The sequence below is a fragment of the Hordeum vulgare genome, chromosome 3H (assembly GCF_904849725.1).
Source record: "Hordeum vulgare subsp. vulgare chromosome 3H, MorexV3_pseudomolecules_assembly, whole genome shotgun sequence".
NCBI classification, from domain to species: Eukaryota; Viridiplantae; Streptophyta; class Magnoliopsida; order Poales; family Poaceae; genus Hordeum; species Hordeum vulgare.
Window position 1 is genome coordinate 239,113,898 of NC_058520.1, and position 19,861 is coordinate 239,133,758.

General features: G+C 57.1%; 1 protein-coding gene across 1 annotated transcript in view; it reads right to left on the reverse strand.

The window, feature by feature from the left end:
- LOC123443592 (kinesin-like protein KIN-13A) overlaps positions 1-19,861 on the reverse strand; it is a 42,927-nt gene that overhangs the window by 14,338 nt on the left and 8,728 nt on the right. Inside the window, exons 7-11 of the mRNA XM_045120033.1 lie at positions 19,379-19,541; positions 6,151-6,486; positions 5,792-6,010; positions 5,086-5,689; positions 4,880-4,945 (exon numbers count right to left, since the gene is read on the reverse strand). Of these exons, the coding sequence (XP_044975968.1) occupies positions 4,880-4,945; positions 5,086-5,689; positions 5,792-6,010; positions 6,151-6,486; positions 19,379-19,541 (1,388 nt within the window). The remainder of the gene's footprint in view (positions 1-4,879; positions 4,946-5,085; positions 5,690-5,791; positions 6,011-6,150; positions 6,487-19,378; positions 19,542-19,861) is intronic.

The window sequence follows — 19,861 nt, forward strand, 5'->3', positions numbered from 1 at the left end:
CCGAGTCATCAACGACCTTGCCCTCAAGGAGGTTTACCTCAATGGGCGTCGCTTCACGTGGTCCAACGAGCAGTCCCCTCCCACGCTCGTGCGCCTCGACCGAGTGCTTTGCACCGCAGACTGGGAGGACAGCCATGGCGAGTGCCACCTCCGCTGCCTGGCATCCGTTGTCTCCGACCACTGCCCTTTGCTTTTGGACTGCTCGCCCATGCCATCAGCCCACAAACGCTTCCACTTCGAGGAGTTTTGGATGCGTCTCGACGGCTTTCATGACACGATAGCCGCGGCCTGGGGATCGGTGTCTGACCCAGACCCCTTCAGACGGCTGGTCCGGCGCATGCAGGCCACGGGTCGCGCCCTCACGAGCTGGAGCGCCAAGTCCACGGGCAACATCAGGGACAAGCTCGCCAACTCCCGCGAGCTCATCCTGCGCTTCGACCAAACCATGGAGACCCGCATGCTATCCCCCCCGGAGGACTCGCTGCGCAAGCAGACCAAGCTTTCCTACTTGGGCTTGGCCTCGCTTGAGCGCACGATTGCCCGACAGCGTGCTCGCATCTCCTCCCTCTCGGACGGCGACGCGAACACGAGCTTCTTCCACAGGCAATGCACATATCGTCGTCAGAAGAACAGAGTGTACAGCCTGCTCATTGATGGGCAGATGATCAGCGAGCACGACGAGATGGCCCAGGCGGCCTTCGCTCACTTTGATGGGCTGCTCGGCACAGCGGCCGACCGCACCCACACGCTAGACTTCGAGCACCTCATTCAGCCAGTAGACCTCTCTACCCTAGAGGTGCCGTTCAGCCCCGATGAGATCTGGGAGGCTGTGAGGCGCATGCCGGCGCACAAGGCACCAGGGCCGGACGGCTTCACCGCGGAGTTTCTGCGAGCGTGCTGGAGCACCATTAAGCAGGACGTGTTTGAGGCCTTTGAGCAGCTCTATGCGCTGAGGGGGCGTGGATTCCACAAGCTTAACCAAGCTCTGCTCACCTTGCTGCCAAAGCGCGCCGATGCTCACAAGCTTGGTGACTACCGGCCGATCTGCCTGATACATATTGTGGCCAAGCTCTTTGCGAAGGTCCTCTCCTTGCGCTTGGCACCGATGCTCGACGGCCTGGTGAGCCGCTATCAGAACGCTTTCATTGCCGGATGTACCCTCCACGACAACTTTATCCTAGTCCGGCAATCCCTCAAGCTCCTGCACCAACTAGGCGAGCCAAGGATCATGCTCAAGCTCGACCTAACCCGGGCCTTCGACTCCATATCATGGCCCTTCCTCTTCGAGGCCTTGCGCCAATATGGCTTCGGAGCGAGGTTCCGGGAGTGGCTGGCCATCCTCCTCTCCTCGGCCAGCACCCGCGTCTTGCTCAATGGCGTGCCGGGACCCCCGATCTGGCATCGCCGCGGGCTCAGACAGGGCGACTCGACATCCCCGCAGCTCTTTGTCCTGGCCGTCGACATGCTCAGCCGCCTCATGCAAGGGGCGCTCCAGACCGGCATTCTCCGGAGATTGCACCCCCGACGCAACATCCCGGCTATCTCACTTTACGCCGATGATGTGATGTTGTTCTGCCACGCCTCGACCGACGAGGTCCTTGCCGTGAAGGGCATCCTAGGGGTTTTTGGCTCCGTCTCCGGCCTGCACGTGAACTACGGCAAGAGCTCTGCCACTGCGCTTCATGGAGATGAGTCGACCGCCGAATCATTAGCGATTCTTGGCTGCCAGACGGCGGCTCTGCCCATCACGTACCTGGGTATCCCTCTCTCCACGCGCCGCCCCTCTGCGGCTCAGATGCAACCTCTAGTTGACAAGGTGGCCGGTCGCCTCCCTTCGTGGAAGGCATGGCTCATGAACAAGGCCGGGCGGCTGGCGCTCGTCAAGTCCGTGCTTAGCGCCATCCCCATCCACCAAATGCTGGCCCTAGCCCCCCCGAAGAAAACCCTGAAGCAGCTTGAGAAGATTCAGCGCAGGTTCTTATGGGCAGGACGCGAGGCCGCCCACGGTGGGCACTGTCACGTGAACTGGCGCCGGGTATGCCGACCGCTTGAGTATGGCGGCCTGGGTGTCCGCGACCTTGAGCGCACAGGGCTCGCCCTTAGGCTCCGCTGGCTATGGCTCTCGCGGACGGACTCTAGCCGCGCATGGCATGATCTGGGCCTGCAGTTCACCCCCGAGGAGCACGGCCTCTTCTATGCCTCCACCACCATGCAGATTGGAGACGGTTCGACAGCGCTTTTCTGGGAGGACCGATGGCTCCTCGGCCTCTCCATCCGCGAGCACGCGCCCTCGCTGTACTCTTGCATTCCCAAGCATCGCAGAAAGTCCCAGGCGGTGGCCCAAGGCATCGCCGGCAACGCTTGGGCGAGAGACATTCACGGCACTCTTGGCCTTCAGGAGATTGGGCAGTATCTCCAGATTTGGCAGCTGGTGTCCAGCATCACCCTTTCCTCAGAGCCGGACACGCTCTCCTGGAAATGGACAGCCAGCGGCAGCTACTCAGCCAGTTCCTGCTATCTAGCCACCTTTCACGGGTCCATCACTTGCCGGTCCTGGAAGCTGATCTGGAAGGGCTGGGCCCCTGCGAAGGTCAAGTTCTTCCACTGGCTCGCTAATCAGGACCGCTGCTGGACTGCCAAGCGCCTTGCTCGCCATGGCCTAACGCATCACCCTCGGTGCCTGCTCTGCGACCAAGAACCGGAAACGATACAGCATCTGCTGCTCTCTTGCCCATTCACGAAGCAGACTTGGCACGGGACCATGTCTTGGCTGCGACTCCCGGCACCGGTGCCCGACCAGGACGCCACGCTTCAGGACTGGTGGATGCGCGCTCGCGACGCCACACCTCACCCGCTCCGCAAAGCGCTGGCCTCGATTGCGCTTCTCGTGCCTTGGATGATCTGGAAACATAGGAACGCGTGTGTATTTGATCATGTAGCACCATCGCTAGTTGAGCTCGCTGATGCGATCAAGGACGAGTCCAGGAATTGGGCGAAGGCAGGGGCCAAAGGGCTTAGGGTCACCCTGCCACCCACCTGGGACGTGCATTGATCCGGCTGTAACACCTCTGTACTAGCCTTATAGGAGGTTATTCCTCTCTCTTTTCAATACAATGAAACGCAAAGTCTTTTGCGTTTTCTCGAGAAAAAAAAACATATAAAGATAAATTTCCACTTTGTCAGAGAAAGGGTTGCTCAGAAGAAACTTGACATTCGTTTTGTGCATTCCAGAGATCAGATTGCAGATGGATTTACAAAGGCATTGCCTGTACGGAGTTTTGAAGACTTCAAACATAATCTCAACTTGACCAAGTTGTGATTAAGGGAGGGTGTTAAACACCTGAAATACATATCAAGTTAAGTAGATACATATCAGGTTAAGATAGATACATATCAGGTTACAATAGATCTAGAGATAAACCAATGGTTGTTTAAACTCTTATATCCTAACCGATGTAGCTTATCTCTTCTTTCTTTCTTCTCCTCCAAGATGTATCTCAACCTTGTACGCATATTCAGGTTCGCCCCCTGCATATATAACATCTCCCATGATGGGTAAGACGTTTCCGCCAACGCACACATTGGAGATGGATGGACTGCCCTGTTTTGGGACGACCGCTGGCTACATGGACAGTCTGTGCGCGAATTTGCACCGACATTATACAAATGCATACCCAAACGGTGCTACAAAACGAGAACACTGGCGGAGGGGCTCCACGGCAACTCATGGACGCGCGACATCCAAGGAGTCGCGGGATGCACGAGATTGGACAATACCCACGGCTTTGGCATGCCGTGTCAGAATGATATGGAGATGGACAACAAGGACAGAATGATATGGAGATGGACAACAAGGACAGAATGATATGGAGATGGACAGCAAGCGGCACATACTCGGTACAATCATGCTACGCCGCGACGTTCCACGGCTCCACGCGTTGCCCCTCATGGAAACTGACGTGGAAGAGTTGGGCGCCGCCACACGTCAGGTTCTTCAACTGGTTGGCAGGCAAGGATCGATGTTGGACGGTGGAGCGGCTTGCTCGACGCGGCCTAACACACCACCCCCGATGCCTACTGTGCGACCAAGCCCTGAAGACCAGAACCTACTGTTGGTATGCCCGTCTGCCCGACAAACTTGGCACGACATCCTGGCCTAGACACGCATACCAGCACAACCCCCCACCAGCAAACCTACACTCATAGACTGGTGGCAGAGGGCTAAGGAACAGACACCCTCGACGTTGCGCAAAGGCCTGCAATCAATCGCCATGCTCGTCCCCTGGATGATTTGGAAACACCGAAACGAATGCGCCTTCGACAATGCGCGACCCTTAGTAGACACATTAGTGGATAAGATCAGAGATGAGGCCAAGTGTTGGGCACTCACTAGGGCACAAGGACTACGGGTTGTCCTGCCTACATACATCCTAGGATGTACACTGACCGGGCACACGACCCATGTATAACCAGCCTCTTAGGAGGATTGTACTTTCCATCTTTTCAATGAAATGAAACGCAAAGAGTCTTTTGCGTTTTCTCGAAAAAAAAAGGTACACATCATATGCAATAGAGATGAGTTTCATTAGAAGAGATGGAGATTATTTTTAGGGCCATCTTTCTATTACCATTATGATGAATTATGAGCAACGAGAATTCACGCTCTCCCGTCTAAAGTATATTATTCCAGCATATGATCTCTTCTTTAAGCTTACACTTAAAAGCTCCTGACAAATAAAGATCTTTTCCAATCATGATCATCGCACTTAATTAATACACCACAAACAACGCGATGCTCAACAACAGGGAGTAAGACGACCGCAAGAATATCACAAAATAAAAAGATAGTTATGATGTAAATTGAGTAAATGGAACTTACTTCCCGCACTATTTCCATAGTATTTTCAATTTCCTTTCGGTGAGATGCTATTAATGCCTCCTCTTCCTAACATAGAATAAACGTTGGTATCAGCTCCACTTTGGTAAAATAAAACAATTTTGACGAACTAATATAATACCGTTTAGACCACTACTTTAGTGATCTAAATGATCTTACATTAGTTTACAGAGGGAGTATTATTTTACCTCAAGTATTGCATTTACTTCCTCATCACACGAACTTTCCTTTTCAGATTGTCTCGATGAAACCTGTGATGCCGAAGTAGACGACGGTCTTTGCTGCTGCTGTTTCAGTTGATGTTTGTCGACAATCCGACTTACATCTGCCCCATTTTCCTTTTTCACATAGTTATTCTGCTTTTCAGATTTGTCTTCCCTATTAGCTTTTCTCCGAGGAGGTGAGACTTTTGTAACTTTATTTTTGTCTTCTGAATTAACTGAATTCTGAAGTGACTGTGCTTTACTACTATAACCAGACGGGTTAGATTTGAAATCAACTCTCTCCCTATCATTCAAACTAGATGTTGAACTAGTTTCTTCCCTTCCTCTATGTGGATAGCTTGGAATCATACTAAATGAGTTCCTATCAGGTTCCACTGAAGAACTCGTACAAATTTCAACAACTCTCCTTGAAGCATCAATATGTCTGTTCTCTTCAGTCTCGTCCATAGTTTCTTCAGCTTCACCTGATAATGGATATGATGTATGGGTAGATTCCTTGCTGGAGGACACAATCTGTCCAGTGGGCTGCTCTTTTTTTGAGTTACCACTTTTCGAAAGACTTTTAACCCTGCTTGTTGAGCAGCAATATTGTTAAAACCTGACAACTCAATGTATATCCAAATTATCAAACACAACATGTAAATTTAAAGTCATTTAAAGGGAATATCACCTGTCAGCATATCTTAAGGTATTTAGTGTGTGTTCACATGAACCTGAGCCCGGTGAGATGCAAGAAATCATTACTGTTCGAGAGTTACCAACAAACGAATCACGAAGCACCTCTGTTAGCTTGCTTCCTCTGAAAGGAATATGTATCTGATCATTATCCAGTGCCCGAATGCATTCCTTGAGAGCCAAAAGGCTCTTGTTTATTTCTGCACCCTCAATTCTGGCACAAGAAGAAAGTTAGAAGGCAGAGGACTGTAGTATGTTGGTATTTATGGAAAGCATAACAAGTAAAGGAAAAAAGATACAGCTGGAGCATGCCAGAAAGACATGATTCAATATCTATCAGATGAAAATAAGCACCTTGTCTGTTTGTCATTATCTGTTGTATCAGCACCACGCTCGCTTCCAGCAAGGTCAATAAATGACAATTTTCCCACAAGCTTCGTATTTTTAGCTTCATTAGCATCACGATCTCTTTGTCTTCTGGTCTCTATCGCCGGGATATGCTTCTTCACAGCTAATTGCAGAATGGCGTGAGATCGTGATGACTCTTCGTTGGCCCCAGTTGATCCTGTGCTTCTCGAGGCATTTCCTCTCTCAATGTATTCTTTGACAATCTGGACATCAGAAACCTCAAATTCATGCAAGCCAACAATGCAGACCTGTTTCTTTCCATCTTCCCTAATGCAGAGCGGCCTAGAAAAACATGAAGCTCAACTTCAACCACAAGTCCCATTAATTAAGCATACAAAAACAAGTCACGAAGGGAAAGTTACTGAGGTGTGTGTGCAAAGAAAAGTTTAATTTCAATGCTGAATTTAAACAACTACTAATTAAGACTTGACTAGTAGGCTTCTAAAAAAATATTCTAGAAGCCCAATCAAATTTATTTTTTTAGAAGTCTACTAATTAAGACTTCACTAGTAGGCTTCGAAAAAAATATTTTTTGTTGGGCTTCTAGAATAAGCTGGGTAGGGGGCAGCTTATTCTAGAAGCTAATTAAGACTTGACTAGGCTTCGAAAAAAATATTTTTTGTTGGGCTTCTAGAATAAGCTGAGTAGGGGGCAGCTTATTCTAGAAGCTCAAAAAAGCCACCAAAAGAACTGGCCCTAAGGTAGCTGAGTGGTACCATACTTCCTCCAATCCAAAATGAAAGTCTTTGTGCTGGAACTTGTGGATGCTGTGCCGCTCCGCTCCGCTCCTCCCAGCGCCCGCGCCCCTAGCCTAGTCGAGCACCCCCGCCGCCGTCCTGCCCGCCGGCTGCCCCCGCCTCCCCCGCGCCATGGCCCCCTCCGACGACGGCCGCGACGCGCGCCGCCACCACCGCGAGGATCGCTGGAAGGATTCAGACAGCTCCTCCTCCGGCATGCGCTCCTACCGGGACGTCGCCCGCACCACTCCTCCGCCGCCGGTGCGCCAGATGCAGGCGGCTCCCGCCCCGCCCCTACGCGCACCTGCATCGACCCGGCTGGGCCCCCGCTCGGAGGTCCACCACGTGAAGGATGCGGCGACGCCCGCAGCGGACGCTGGCGGTGTCTGGGAGTTGCCGAGGAGCAGGAAACGCCGCAACGCCCGCCGCGCGGACGCTCCCACGCCGCGGCTCCACCGCAGCCCCACGCCGGAGGAGTCGGCGGGCCTCTGCTTCCGCTGCCTCGACCCGGGCCACACCGTCCGCAACTGCACAAACAGGCTGCGGTGCCGGCGCTGCCTTCTCCTCGGCCACGAGTCCAGGAACTGCACGCCTGCGCGTCGGGCCCGTGACCGTGCCCTGCTGACGGCGTCTGCTCCACCCCAGCGACGCGCAACTCCGACGCCCCCCCCCCCCCGCCGTCGCCTCGCGCCGCGGCGCCCACTGTCGGCCCCTCGGGTCCGGCGCGCGTCCTCATCCCTCGCTCCGTCAAGATCGAGGAGGCTGAGGCGGTGCTGCAACGCGGGATGGTGGCCACCATCACAGGCTCCAGGCCACCCGTCGCTGCCGACGAGATCGCAGACGCGCTCTTCAACAACCTCGAGCTGCACCCCGGCGATTTCTCGGTCCACCTCAACCACCCTGAGGATTTCCTCATCATCTGCGCCTCGCAGGCAATCAAGGACAAGATCTACGACAATCACCACATCGAAGGCCCCTCCTTCGATGCTGCTCTCCGCCCCTCCAGCAAGCTCGCCCACGCCGGCTGCGATAGCCTGGAGCACCGCGTCGAGCTCGAGCTCCGCGGCGTCCCGGCGCAGGCTTGGAACCTGAGCACTGTCGAGCACCTCCTCGAAGACTCATGTTGGGTGAAGCGCCTCCATCCGGAGACACGGTCCAGAGCCGACCTCGCCACCTTCAGGCTCTCAGGGCGCGCCCATGACCCGGCGTCCATCCGTCGCCATGCCGTCCTCGAGTTCGTCGAGTGCATCCCGCCGCGCGCCCCCTCCCAGGCGCCTACGGTGCGCACCCTGACGTACCAGGCTTCCATCAGGGTGGTGCGCGAGGAGCTGGGCCGGCCTGCGCCACCGCTGGAGAACCACGCTGACGGCCATGGTGGCGCCGGTGGAGCTCCTCCTCCTGGGCGCAATGATGGTCGCGAGCCATGCCGTCGCCGTGGCCGCAAGCGCCGCCGCCCCCGCTGGCCGCGCCGACGACGCGGCGCTCGACGCCCTGACCTGGTCCGCCGCTGGAGGCTCGCGCCGTTCCGACGGTGTCGCCATGGATGCCATCTGGCGCTCCGCTGATCACCGCTTCCATACGGCGCAGCCGCCATCGCCGGTGGAGGCCACTGCCAGCGCGAAGGGGATGTCGCCGTGGTCTGGGCAGGCCGGGGCCCATCACCATCGTCACGGTCCTAAAAAGGGAAAGGGCGTCTGGCAAATGAAGGGCCAACGGCCTGACGATGCAGGGGCTGGGCCCTCCACGGTCCAAGATGCGACCGGGTCGCTTTTGGCAGAGATAGCTGGCGCCTCCCGATTGCCCAGGCGCCTTTCCTCGCCAGGCACGGGGCCCGCCACTCACCAGCCGCGATTGTCGCCTTCCGTGCACGAGCAGGATCCGTCCTGCTCCTCGCCAGGCACGCCCGATGCTCTGACCCCATCGACTCCAGATCCGAGGCGGGACGGTTGCGAGGCGGCCCCTGATTCGCCGCACTACAAGATGGTCCGTGATTCGCAACCCCTGCCGCGTGCGGTGCCCGAGGAGGTTGCCCTGTCGGGGCAAAGCGCAACCTTGGCGGCGTCACCTGCTGCCAGCCCGCGCTTGGACCGATCCCTGGTCATGCCAGCCCGATCTTTTGGCTCGGAGCTGGATTCAAATCCCGCTGCCCTTGGGCTGGGCCCCTCGCCGCTGCCACTCGAGACGCCCTCCCCCCTCGGGCTGGGCCTTGGCAGCCTCTCCGCTGGGTTGGGCCTCGGCGCCACCATTGTGATGGATAAGAATATGTACTATGGTCTTTGTGGGGCTGCAGCACATAGTCCTTTGTGGGGCTGCAACACATGGTCCTTGTGGCTGTTAGGATAGAATCCTTGACCATCAAGGACTGGCAGTTAGGATAGCATCTTAGACTAGCATCTTAGCAGCATCTTAGACTAGCATTTTAGCATATGCTTGGCTGGCTAGCAGCCTATAAATATGTATCCCCAACCCCTCAGGTTGGCATGGCATTGTGTGAGAAATAAACCAACGAAAATTGTCCCAACTCTCCTAGTGTCATCCACAACTATCAATGCTCAGGCTGAAAGGTCTAACAAGTGGTATCAGAGCCTCGTTATCTTGTACCCTGAGCATTTCCTGCTCACCTCTCTCACCGGGAGCTGAGCAGCCTAAGCCGGTAGCAGCAGCTGCTCCGACTGCCCCTAGTTACCTCCCTCCCTCCGGACTGTCGAGCAGCAGCTCGTCAGCAACAGCCTCCTCTTCACGCAACAGCCGCCCTGCAGCGAGCCATGTCTGCAGGTCGCTCTCAGCACACGGCTACCTCGAGCATACGGCGCCGGCAGGAGGCCAAGCGCGCCGTGGCAGAGGAGCGTGAGCGAGCAGCTGTAGCAGCAGCTGCTGCAGCAGCAAGGGTGTCGAGGCTGGCTGCAGCGGAGCTGGCAGCAGCCAGAGCGGAGGTAGAAGCAGCCAGGGCGGAGGTAGAAGCAGCAGCAGCAGCGGAGGCAGCACGTGAGGCTACGGCGGATGCCAAGGCACTCCGCGTCGGCTCCGGCAGCTCCAACGGCTCCGCGCCTCCGGACGATGGCGCCGACGCAGACCGCGCCAAAGTGGCGCAAGAGCGGACAGCGCAGTGGGCAGCCGAGCACGCCCGCGCTCCAGGTGGAGGTGCGCACGGCGACGGCGGCTGCAACAACCAAGACCGCGGCCTCTACGAGGTCCGGACTGAGGTCAGGGATGTTGGTCCCAATGTTGGGTGGCCTACCCTCACTAAAACCAACTACGTCGAGTGGGCCGCGATCATGAAGATCAGGCTCCAGGTGCGGCGGCTGTGGGAGGCAGTCCAGGACAGCAACGTCGGCCACCAAGAAGATCGACGGGCGCTGGACGCCCTCATCGCCGCAGTCCCGCCCGAGATGCAGTTCTCGCTTTCCAACAAGCGGACTGCCAAGGAGGCTTGGGACGCCATCGCCGCGGCACGCATCGGCAGCGACCGTGCTCGCAAGTCCACACTGCAGGCACTTCGTAAGGAGTGGGAGAGCCTGGCTTTCAAGCCAGGTGAGGACATTAATGACTTTGCTCTCCGTCTCAACACTCTGCTGCAGAAGATGGTGAAGTTCGGCGATGCCACCTACACCGAGGAGAGAGCTATCGAGAAGCTTTTCCGGTGCATTCCCGAGAAATACAAGCAGATGGCCCGCTCGATCGAGTCTTTGCTGGACCTCTCCACGATGACGATCGAGGAGGCGATAGGTCGCCTCAAGGTCGTCGACACCGACGAGCCATAGCCTCCCTCGGGGCCCATCACCACCGGCGTGAAGCTGCTCCTAACTCGGGCGGGAGAGCCTTCTTCCACGACGGGCGGCCGCAAGCGCGGCAAGCAGCGCAAGGCGCGAAGGGGCGGCAAGGCACAAGGACGTGCCGAAGGTGACGCCCGCGGAGGCGCCAAGGACGGCGCCGCTGGCAAGCCCAAGCCGGCACAGGACAACAGCTGCCACAACTGTGGCCGGCTTGGCCATTGGGCCAATGAGTGTCGACAACCACGACAAGGCCAGGCTCACGTCGCACAGGCGGAGGAGGAGGAGACGGCTCTGTTCATGGCGCATGCAAGCATCGAGCTACCTTCAGCGACACCAGTCGCAAAGGCTCCCCTCCACCTCGACGAGCCAAAAGCACACGCTCTTCTCGGCGATGGCTCCGGGAAGGACAAGACTGCGGGGTGGTGCCTCGATACCGGCGCCACCCACCACATGACCGGTCGAAGGGAATTCTTCGCCGAGCTCGACTCCGACGCGCGAGGCTCCGTCAAGTTTGGGGATGCCTCAGCTGTGGAAATTAAGGGCGTCGGCTCCGTCATCTTCACCACCAAGACGGGAGAGCACCGGCTGCTCACCGGTGTCTACTACATCCCCGCGCTAAGGAACTCCATCATCAGCTTGGGACAGCTGGATGAGAACGGCTCACGCGTGCTGATTGAACATGGGGTCCTACGCATCTGGGATCGCCAGCGTCGCCTTCTCGCCAAGGTACCCAGAGGTGAAAATCGACTCTACGTCCTTGATGTGCAGGTGGCACAACCGGTCTGTCTCGCTGTCCGTCGGGACGACGAGGCGTGGCAATGGCATCAGCGCTTTGGGCACCTTCATTTTGAGGCCCTGAAGCGTATAAGTGCCAAGGAGATGGTGCGAGGCCTGCCATGCCTCGACCATGTGGAGCAGTTTTGCGGCATCTGTGTGCTGACGAAGCAGAGACGACTCCCCTTTCCCCAGCAGGCGAGTTTTCGGGCCAAGGAGAGGCTGGAGCTCGTGCACGGAGATCTGTGCGGCCCGGTGACGCCAGCCACACCAAGAGGTCGACGCTACTTCCTGCTGCTCGTCGACGACCTCTCTCGCTACATGTGGGTGATGGTCCTCGGCAGTAAGGGAGAGGCGCCGGACGCCATCAGGCGCGCGCAGGTTGTTGTGGAGGCGGAGAGCGGCCGCAAACTGCGCGTGTTGCGCACTGACAACGGCGGCGAATTCACGGCAGCTGAATTCGCGTCGTACTGCGCTGATGAGGGCATCCAGCGCCACTACTCCGCGCCGTACAGCCCGCAGCAAAACGGCGTCGTCGAGCGGCGCAACCAGACGGTTGTGGGGATGGCTCGGGCTCTCCTCAAGCGGAGAGGGATGCCGGCTGTTTTCTGGGGAGAGGCGGTGCTAACGGCCGTCTACATCCTCAACCGCTCGCCTACTAAGGCACTCGACGGCAGGACGCCGTACGAGGCCTGGCATGGGCGGAAGCCGGCGGTCTCCCACTTGCGGGTCTTTGCCTGCCTTGCGTTCGCCAAAGAGCTCGGCCACATCGGCAAGCTCGACGACAGGAGTACTCCGAGAGTCTTCATCGGCTATGCGGAGGGCTCAAAGGCCTACCGCATCCTCGACCCAGAGACACAGCGTGTGCGCACGGCGCGAGACGTCGTGTTCAACGAAGGGCGAGGGTGGAAATGGGACAAGGCGGTGGACGACGGCTCGACGCCGACGTATGACGACTTCATTGTCGAGTACGTCCACTTCAAGGAAGCTGGGGGAGCAAGCAGCTCCTCTTCGCCAAGCACGTCTACCCCAGCCCCCAAAACTACATCGACTCCGGTGCCTGCTACGCCGACGGCACCACAACCGGCGACGCCGCATACTCCAGCCCTGACAGTCACCACTCCGGGCTCGTCTTCATCAACACCAGCTCACGCAGAGCACAACCCGATGAACTTCGCTTCCCCGCTCACTCACGACGAGGAGCGCATCGACGCGTATCATAGCGGCGAACCGTTGCGGTATCGTACGATGGATAATCTACTCGGCGACCAGTCGGTGCCGGGACTGGTGCCACGCGACCTGGAGGCGCAGCTACAACTCGCGTGTGAGGACGGCGAACCTCGGTCCTTTGCAGAGGCCGAGAGAGACGCGGCATGGCGTGCCGCGATGCAGTTGGAGATGGATGCGGTCGAGCAGAACCGCACCTGGGAGCTCGCTGACCTCCCTCGTGGTCACCGCGCAATCACCCTTAAGTGGGTGTTCAAGCTGAAGAGGGATGGAGCCGGCGCCATCATCAAGCACAAGGCTCACTTGGTGGCCCGAGGCTTCTTGCAGCAGGAAGGAGTCGACTTCGACGACGCTTTCGCTCCCGTGGCATGGATGGAGTCCGTGCGACTTCTCCTTGCGCTAGCTGCCCAGGAGGGCTGGCGTGTCCATCACATGGATGTCAAGTCGGCATTCCTCAACGGCGACTTGAAGGAGGAAGTCTATGTGCATCAGCCACCGGGATTTGCGATCCCCGGCCAGGAGGGCAAGGTACTCCGCCTGCGTAAGGCTCTCTACGGCCTACGGCAGGCACCTAGGGCGTGGAACGCCAAGCAGGACTCCACGCTAAAGAAGATGGGCTTCGAGCAAAGCCCGCATGAGGCGGCCGTCTACCGACGGGGTAGTGGAGGAAATGCCCTGCTGGTGGGCGTCTATGTTGACGACTTGGTGATCACCGGCATCAAAGATGCATAAGTGGCGGCGTTCAAGGAAGACATGAAGGCCACCTTCCAGATGAGTGATTTGGGGCTCCTCTCCCTCTATCTAGGGATCGAGGTGCACCAGGATCACTCCGGGATCGCGCTTCGACAGTCCGCCTACGCCAAGCGCATCGTTGAGCTAGCTGGGCTCATCGACTACCACCCAGCTCTCACTCCGATGGAGGAGAGGCTGAAACTGAGCCGCACAGCACGACGGAGGAAGTGGACGCTACGCAGTACCGACGCCTTGTGGGGAGCCTTCGCTACCTCGCCCACACACGGCCGGACTTGGCATTCTCCGTGGGCTATGTTAGTCGGTTCATGGAGCGACCGACGTCGGAGCACCAGCAGGCAGTGAAGAGGATCGTCCGCTACGTGGCAGGGACACTCGACCACGGCCTCCAGTACCCTAGGTGTCCGGGGACGGCACACTTCGTCGGGTACAGCGACCACGCCGGCGACATCGACACCAGCAAGAGCACGAGCGGGATCCTCTTCTTCCTCGGCAAGTGTCTCGTGAGCTGGCAATCGGTCAAGCAGCACGTGGTGGCCCTGTCCAGCTGTGAGGCCGAGTACATAGCGGCCTCCACCGCCTGCACTCAGGCGCTCTGGCTCGCTCGACTGCTTGGTGATCTCCTCGTCCGAGACACCAGAACGGTGCAGCTCCTGGTGGACAGCAAGTCCGCCCTGGCCCTGGCAAAGAACCCCGTTTTCCACGAACGGAGCAAGCACATCCGACTGAGGTATCACTTCATCCGCAACTGTTTGGAAGAAGGGAGCATCGAGGCGAGCTACATCAACACCACGGACCAGCTCGCAGACCTGCTCACCAAGCCTCTTGGGAGGATCAAGTTCCTTGAACTCTGCTCCAGGATTGGGATGATTCGACTCTCCCACAACACGACGTACAAGACTTAGGGGGAGAATGATGGATAAGTCTATGTACTATGGTCTTTGTGGGGCTGCAGCACATAGTCCTTTATGGGGCTGCAGCACATGGTCCTTGTGGCTGTTAGGATAGAATCATTGACCATCAAGGACTAGCAGTTAGGATAGCATCTTAGACTAGCATCTTAGCAGCATCTTAGACTAGCATCTTAGCATATGCTTGGCTGGCTAGCAGCCTATAAATATGTATCCCCAACCCCTCAGGTTGGCATGGCATTGTGTGAGAAATAAACCAACGAAAATTGTCCCAACTCTCCTAGTGTCATCCACAACTATCAATGCTCAGGCTGAAAGGTCTAACACATTGAGCCCCGCTCTGAGCTAAGGCCGGACAGCCCCTCCACCGTGGAAACGACCTGCCCCACTGCATGCCGCTTCGCCTCGCCGCCTATTACGCTGCGGAGATCGCGCCCGAGAACAGAAACACGTCCAACCTCCTGGACGTTGGAGGATTTTCTCGCAGCTGCCACTGGCCAACTTAAGGCTGCCCTGCCGGCCCCTGGGAAGCGCCCTCGTCGCCCCACCTTATGTTTCTCGCCACGCCGTGGCCACTTTGCTACTTCGAAGGTTGCGGCCTCGGTGCCCCCCACCGCGGAGCGGCGGGCTCGCGTGCAGGTCCTGCGCACCCTGGAGATCATCGGCGCCAACCAGAAGATCACTGTTGATGCGATGGAGGCCTATGACGGGGTGTTCGCGACGGAAATCTCGGTTGACATGCTCGCTGCCATCGCCAAACTGGTTGATCGCGAGCTGCCCGAGATCACTGCCTCGGCTCCTTGCACGCTTGTGCCTCCTGGCTGCCTCGCGGAGGTTTAGCCCGTTGTTGTAGTCCGATCGTCGAACTAGTTGCTTTATGGCTTACAACCTCAAGTTTGTGATCTGGAACGTGCGCGGGCTGAACGCGCGTGCGCGACGCCTGGCGATTCGCTCGCTCATTGCTACGGCCGACGCGTCGGTAGTATGCCTGCAGGAAACGAAGATGGAACTTATCGGCCCCTCGATCATCTTGGAGGCCCTGGGCCTCGACTTCGACGACTTCCTGTTCCTGCCCGCGGAGGGCACGCACGGGGGCGTCCTCCTAGCGTGGAAGAGCAAGGTCGTGACTATTTCCGACCCATTGTTCACCACCAATGCCCTCACCGCTAGGGTTGCCACGTCCGAGGGCACTCCGTGGTGGATCTCCATAGTATATGGCCCCAGGATGACGACGACAAGATCGCGTTCCTCCAGGAGATCCGGAACGTGCGTCGCGACTGCACGGGCCCGTGGATGAATCCTGCGCGACGAGGACAAAAATAACGGGAACTTGAACCGAAGGATGATGGGCCGCTTTCGGCGCTGCGTTAACGACCTCGCCCTAAGGGAGGTGTATCTCAACGGCCGCCGGTACACGTGGTCTAACGCGCAATCCCCGCCCACGCTGGTTCGCCTGGACCGTGTCCTCGGCTCGTCGGACTGGGAGGACGTCGTCGGCGAGTGCCACCTGCATTGCCTCGCTTCTATGGTATCCGACCACAGCCCCCTCCTGTTGGATTGCTCCCCACGCCTCCAACCCACCGTCGCTTCCGCTTCGAGGAGTTTTGGCTGCGCCTTGACGGGTTCCAGGAAACAGTTGCGCAGGCCTGGACGTCGGTGGATGATGCCGACCCTTTCCGCCGCCTCCTGCTACGCCTGCAGGCCACCGCCAGGAGATTCACCAGCTGGAGTGCGAAATATGTTGGCAGCGTCAAGCACAAGCTCGCGCTCTGCAGGGTGCTCATCCTCAGCTTTGACAAAGCTCAGGAGGATCGGACGCTGTCGCCGCATGAGGCTTGGTTGCACAGGAGCCTGAAGCTTGCCTTCTTGGGTTTCGCTTCGCTTGAGCACACCATCGCCCGACAGCGGGCGCGCATCGCCTCGCTTAAGGATGGGGACGCCAACACCGCATTCTTCCACCGGCAATGCTCCTACCGACGGCAAAAAAACACGATCTTCAGCCTGTCCACAGGGACCAGATCCTCACCGAGCAGAGCGAGATGCCACGGCCCCCGACCGCGAGTGCACGCTCAACCTGGAGCACCTAATCGACCCTGACGATGACCTCCAGGACCTCGACGCTCCGTTCACAGAGGAGGAAATCTGGGGCACGATCACGCGCATGCCGGCGCGCAAGGCGCCGGGACCGGATGGCTTCACCGCGGAGTTTCTCCATGCCTGCTGGGGCACCATTAAGCACGACGTCATCGCTGTCTTCCACCAGCTGTACCAGCTGAGGGGCAGAGGATTTCACCGCCTCAACCAGGCCATGGTTTCCCTCCTCCCCAAGCGCTCGGATGCCCAAGCCATCGGCGACTTCTGACCCATCAGCCTCATCCACCTAGTCGCCAAGGTGTTTGCCAAGACGCTATCCCTCCACCTGGCACCGAAGCTGGACAGGCTGGTCAGCAAGAACCAGAACGCCTTCATCGCCGGTCGTTCCCTCCACGACAATTTCGTTCTCGTTCGGCGCCTCCTGCACCAGCTGTGCGCGCCCCGAGTCTTGCTCAAACTCGACCTCGCGCGCGCTTTCGACACCATCTCATGGCCCTTCCTGTTCGAGGTGCTCCGTCAGTATGGCTTCAGGAGCAGATTCCTGGACTGGCTGGCCATCTTGCTGTCGTCCGCTTGCTCGCGGTGCTGATCAACGGCGAGCCGGGCCCCCCCATTTGGCACCGCCGAGGGCTGCGGCAGGGCGACCCTCTGTCGCCCCAACTGTTCGTCCTCGCCGTGGACACGCTGGGACGCCTCTTTCGGCGGGCCGTGTCCCTGGGCATCCTGGAGCACCTGCACCCACACCGCCCCATCCCGGTCATCTCGCTCTAAGCTGACGACGTGGTACTGTTTTGCCACCCCTCCCCGAACGACCTCGCCGCGATCAAGGCGATCCTGGAGCTTTTTGGGCGAGCCACGGGCCTCCATGTCAACTACAGCAAGAGCTCAGCCACCATGCTCAACTGCGCTCCGGGTGACACTGCGCTGATCTCGGAGCTCCTTGGGTGCAAGATCACGGACCTGCCGCTCACGTACCTTGGGATCCCCCTCACCATTCGACGGCCCACGAGCGCCCAGCTGCAGCCCCTGGTCGACACGGTTGGCGGCATGCTCCCCAACTGGAAGTCCAGGCTCATGAACAAAGCGGGCCGCCTAGCACTTGTCAAGTCCGTGCTCTACGCCATCCCCATCCACCAAATCCTCGTCTTCGCCCCTCCGAAGAAGACGATCAGGCTCATTGAGAAAATCGAGAGAGGATTCCTATGGGAGGGTCGCGCCGCCGCTAACGGCGGCAGCTGCCACGTCAACTGGCGTCGTATCTGCCGGCCCCTTCCCCTTGGCGGCCTTGGCGTCCAGGACATGGAGCGTGTTGGGCTCGCCCTACGGCTGCGGTGGCTCTGGTTCAGCCGCACTGACGAGGGTCGCGCTTGGCACGGCCTTGACCTCCAGTTCTCCAAGGAGGAGCATGCCCTGTTCTTCGCCTCCACCTCGCTCGCCGTGGGAGACGGCAGAACGGGCAAGTTTTGGGAGGACCGCTGGATCAATGGCCGCTCCGTCCAAGAGATTGCACCACAACTTTATGCTTGCATCCCCAAGCACCGGCGCAAGCAGCGCACCATTGCGGAGGGCCTCCTGAACTATGCTTGGACTTGAGACATTCACGGAGACATGGGCATCCACGAAATCGGTAAATACCTGCTGCTGTGGCGTGAAACAGAAGGCGCTGCCCTCAACGACCAGCCAGACCAGCTTATCTGGAGGTGGACCTCGAGTGGCTCTTACTCTGCGCGCAGCGCCTACCTGGCAACCTTCCACGGCTCCGCTAGCTGCGACTCATGGCAACTGACATGGAGGAGTTGGGCTCCACCACGCGTGAAATTCTTCCTCTGGCTCATTAGTCTGGACAGGTGCTGGACAGCGGACAGATTGCGCCGCCGCGGCCTGCGACACCACCCGCGCTGCGTCTTGTGTGACCAGGAGCCTAAGACGATGCGCCACCTGCTCGTCACCTGCCCCTTCTCGTGACAGGTTTGGCATGAGACGCTCTCCTGGCTACAGCTGACATGCCGGCCGCCAGACCAGGAGGCCACGTTGAACGACTGGTGGACGCACGCCAAGCTGGAGACGCCAAAGCCCATGCGCAAGGGGCTGGCCACGATCGGCCACGATCACTCACCTGACGGCATGGATGCTCTGGAAGCACCGCAACTCTTGTGTGTTCGACGGCGAGCAGACTTCCATTGCCCTGCTAACGACTAGGATCAGAGAGGAGGCATCCCTTTGGGTTAGGGTTGGGGCAGCTAGCCTTGGGGTGGTCATGCCGCTAACCTGGGACGTTCACTAGTTCCTGCTTTTTTTTCCCGATGAGCCTCCTCCTCGGAGGCATGTAATGCTAAACTATCTCCCTTTTCAATGAAATGAAACGCAGAGTCTTTGCGTTTTCTCGAGAAAAAAAATGCAAGTCTTTTAGGACATGGCACAATTTTCAAGATGGTAATATCAATCTAGACTATCAATTTATGTGCAAACATGTTCCCTGTACATCACAAAATTATATTTCATGATAAATCTAGCAGTGTCGGCATAGAAGATCAAACTTTAAAATGTTTCACTTGTAAATTCCTAAAAAGACTTGCATTTTCGATCCAATGTACTAGTATCTTTAATAAGAGTTGCATTAAATCCCCCCCCCCAAAGTAAAAAGTGGCAGTATTTCTTATGATCAGCAAAAGTTTTCCCAGCACTCCCAAGATAGTCTTATCAATGTGGCAACAGTAACATGGGCGCACATATATACATGCACAGAAAAATGGGCAAAAGTAAATGCATCATAGCTGCATACTATCCACAGATAATATGCATACAATTTATTTCAACATCACATTGACAACACACAAAGGCAATGATGACCTATGAAGTTTACTATACCAAACTAGATGGTATATAAAAATGGAGTGCAGCAATCAACCTCCTTTCGCTCAAAAGATCATAAAGCTTCCCACCATATATCTCAAAGTAGCTAAGCCACAACTTGAAATTTTGACTCAGGTACCCAGGTTGATGCAAAAGATGAACCATATCCTGTGCTGCCCTTAGAGGTAGGGGTTGCATTGTATATGTCTTGCCACTACCTGCACATGGAGGGTTAGCAATGCTCCAAAGCGAGACTGAGAAATCAAACTAGGAGCAGGAGTGCAGGAATGATTCGTAATTCCAAAATCATGAGCTCGGTACCATCTACAGCATAGCATCCAGATCAAATAGATGAAGGACAGCATCAAGCATATATAGCACCTTCAGATACCATTCAGATAGAAAGTCCAGGCTGTATTAATTTTAAGCACCTTTTTAATTATGCTTCTAAGATCAAGGATCACATATTTAACTATCAAACTGTCATGTTACAATCAATTTCAAATACTAAACTTTCTGGATTTATTCTTTCCATTAA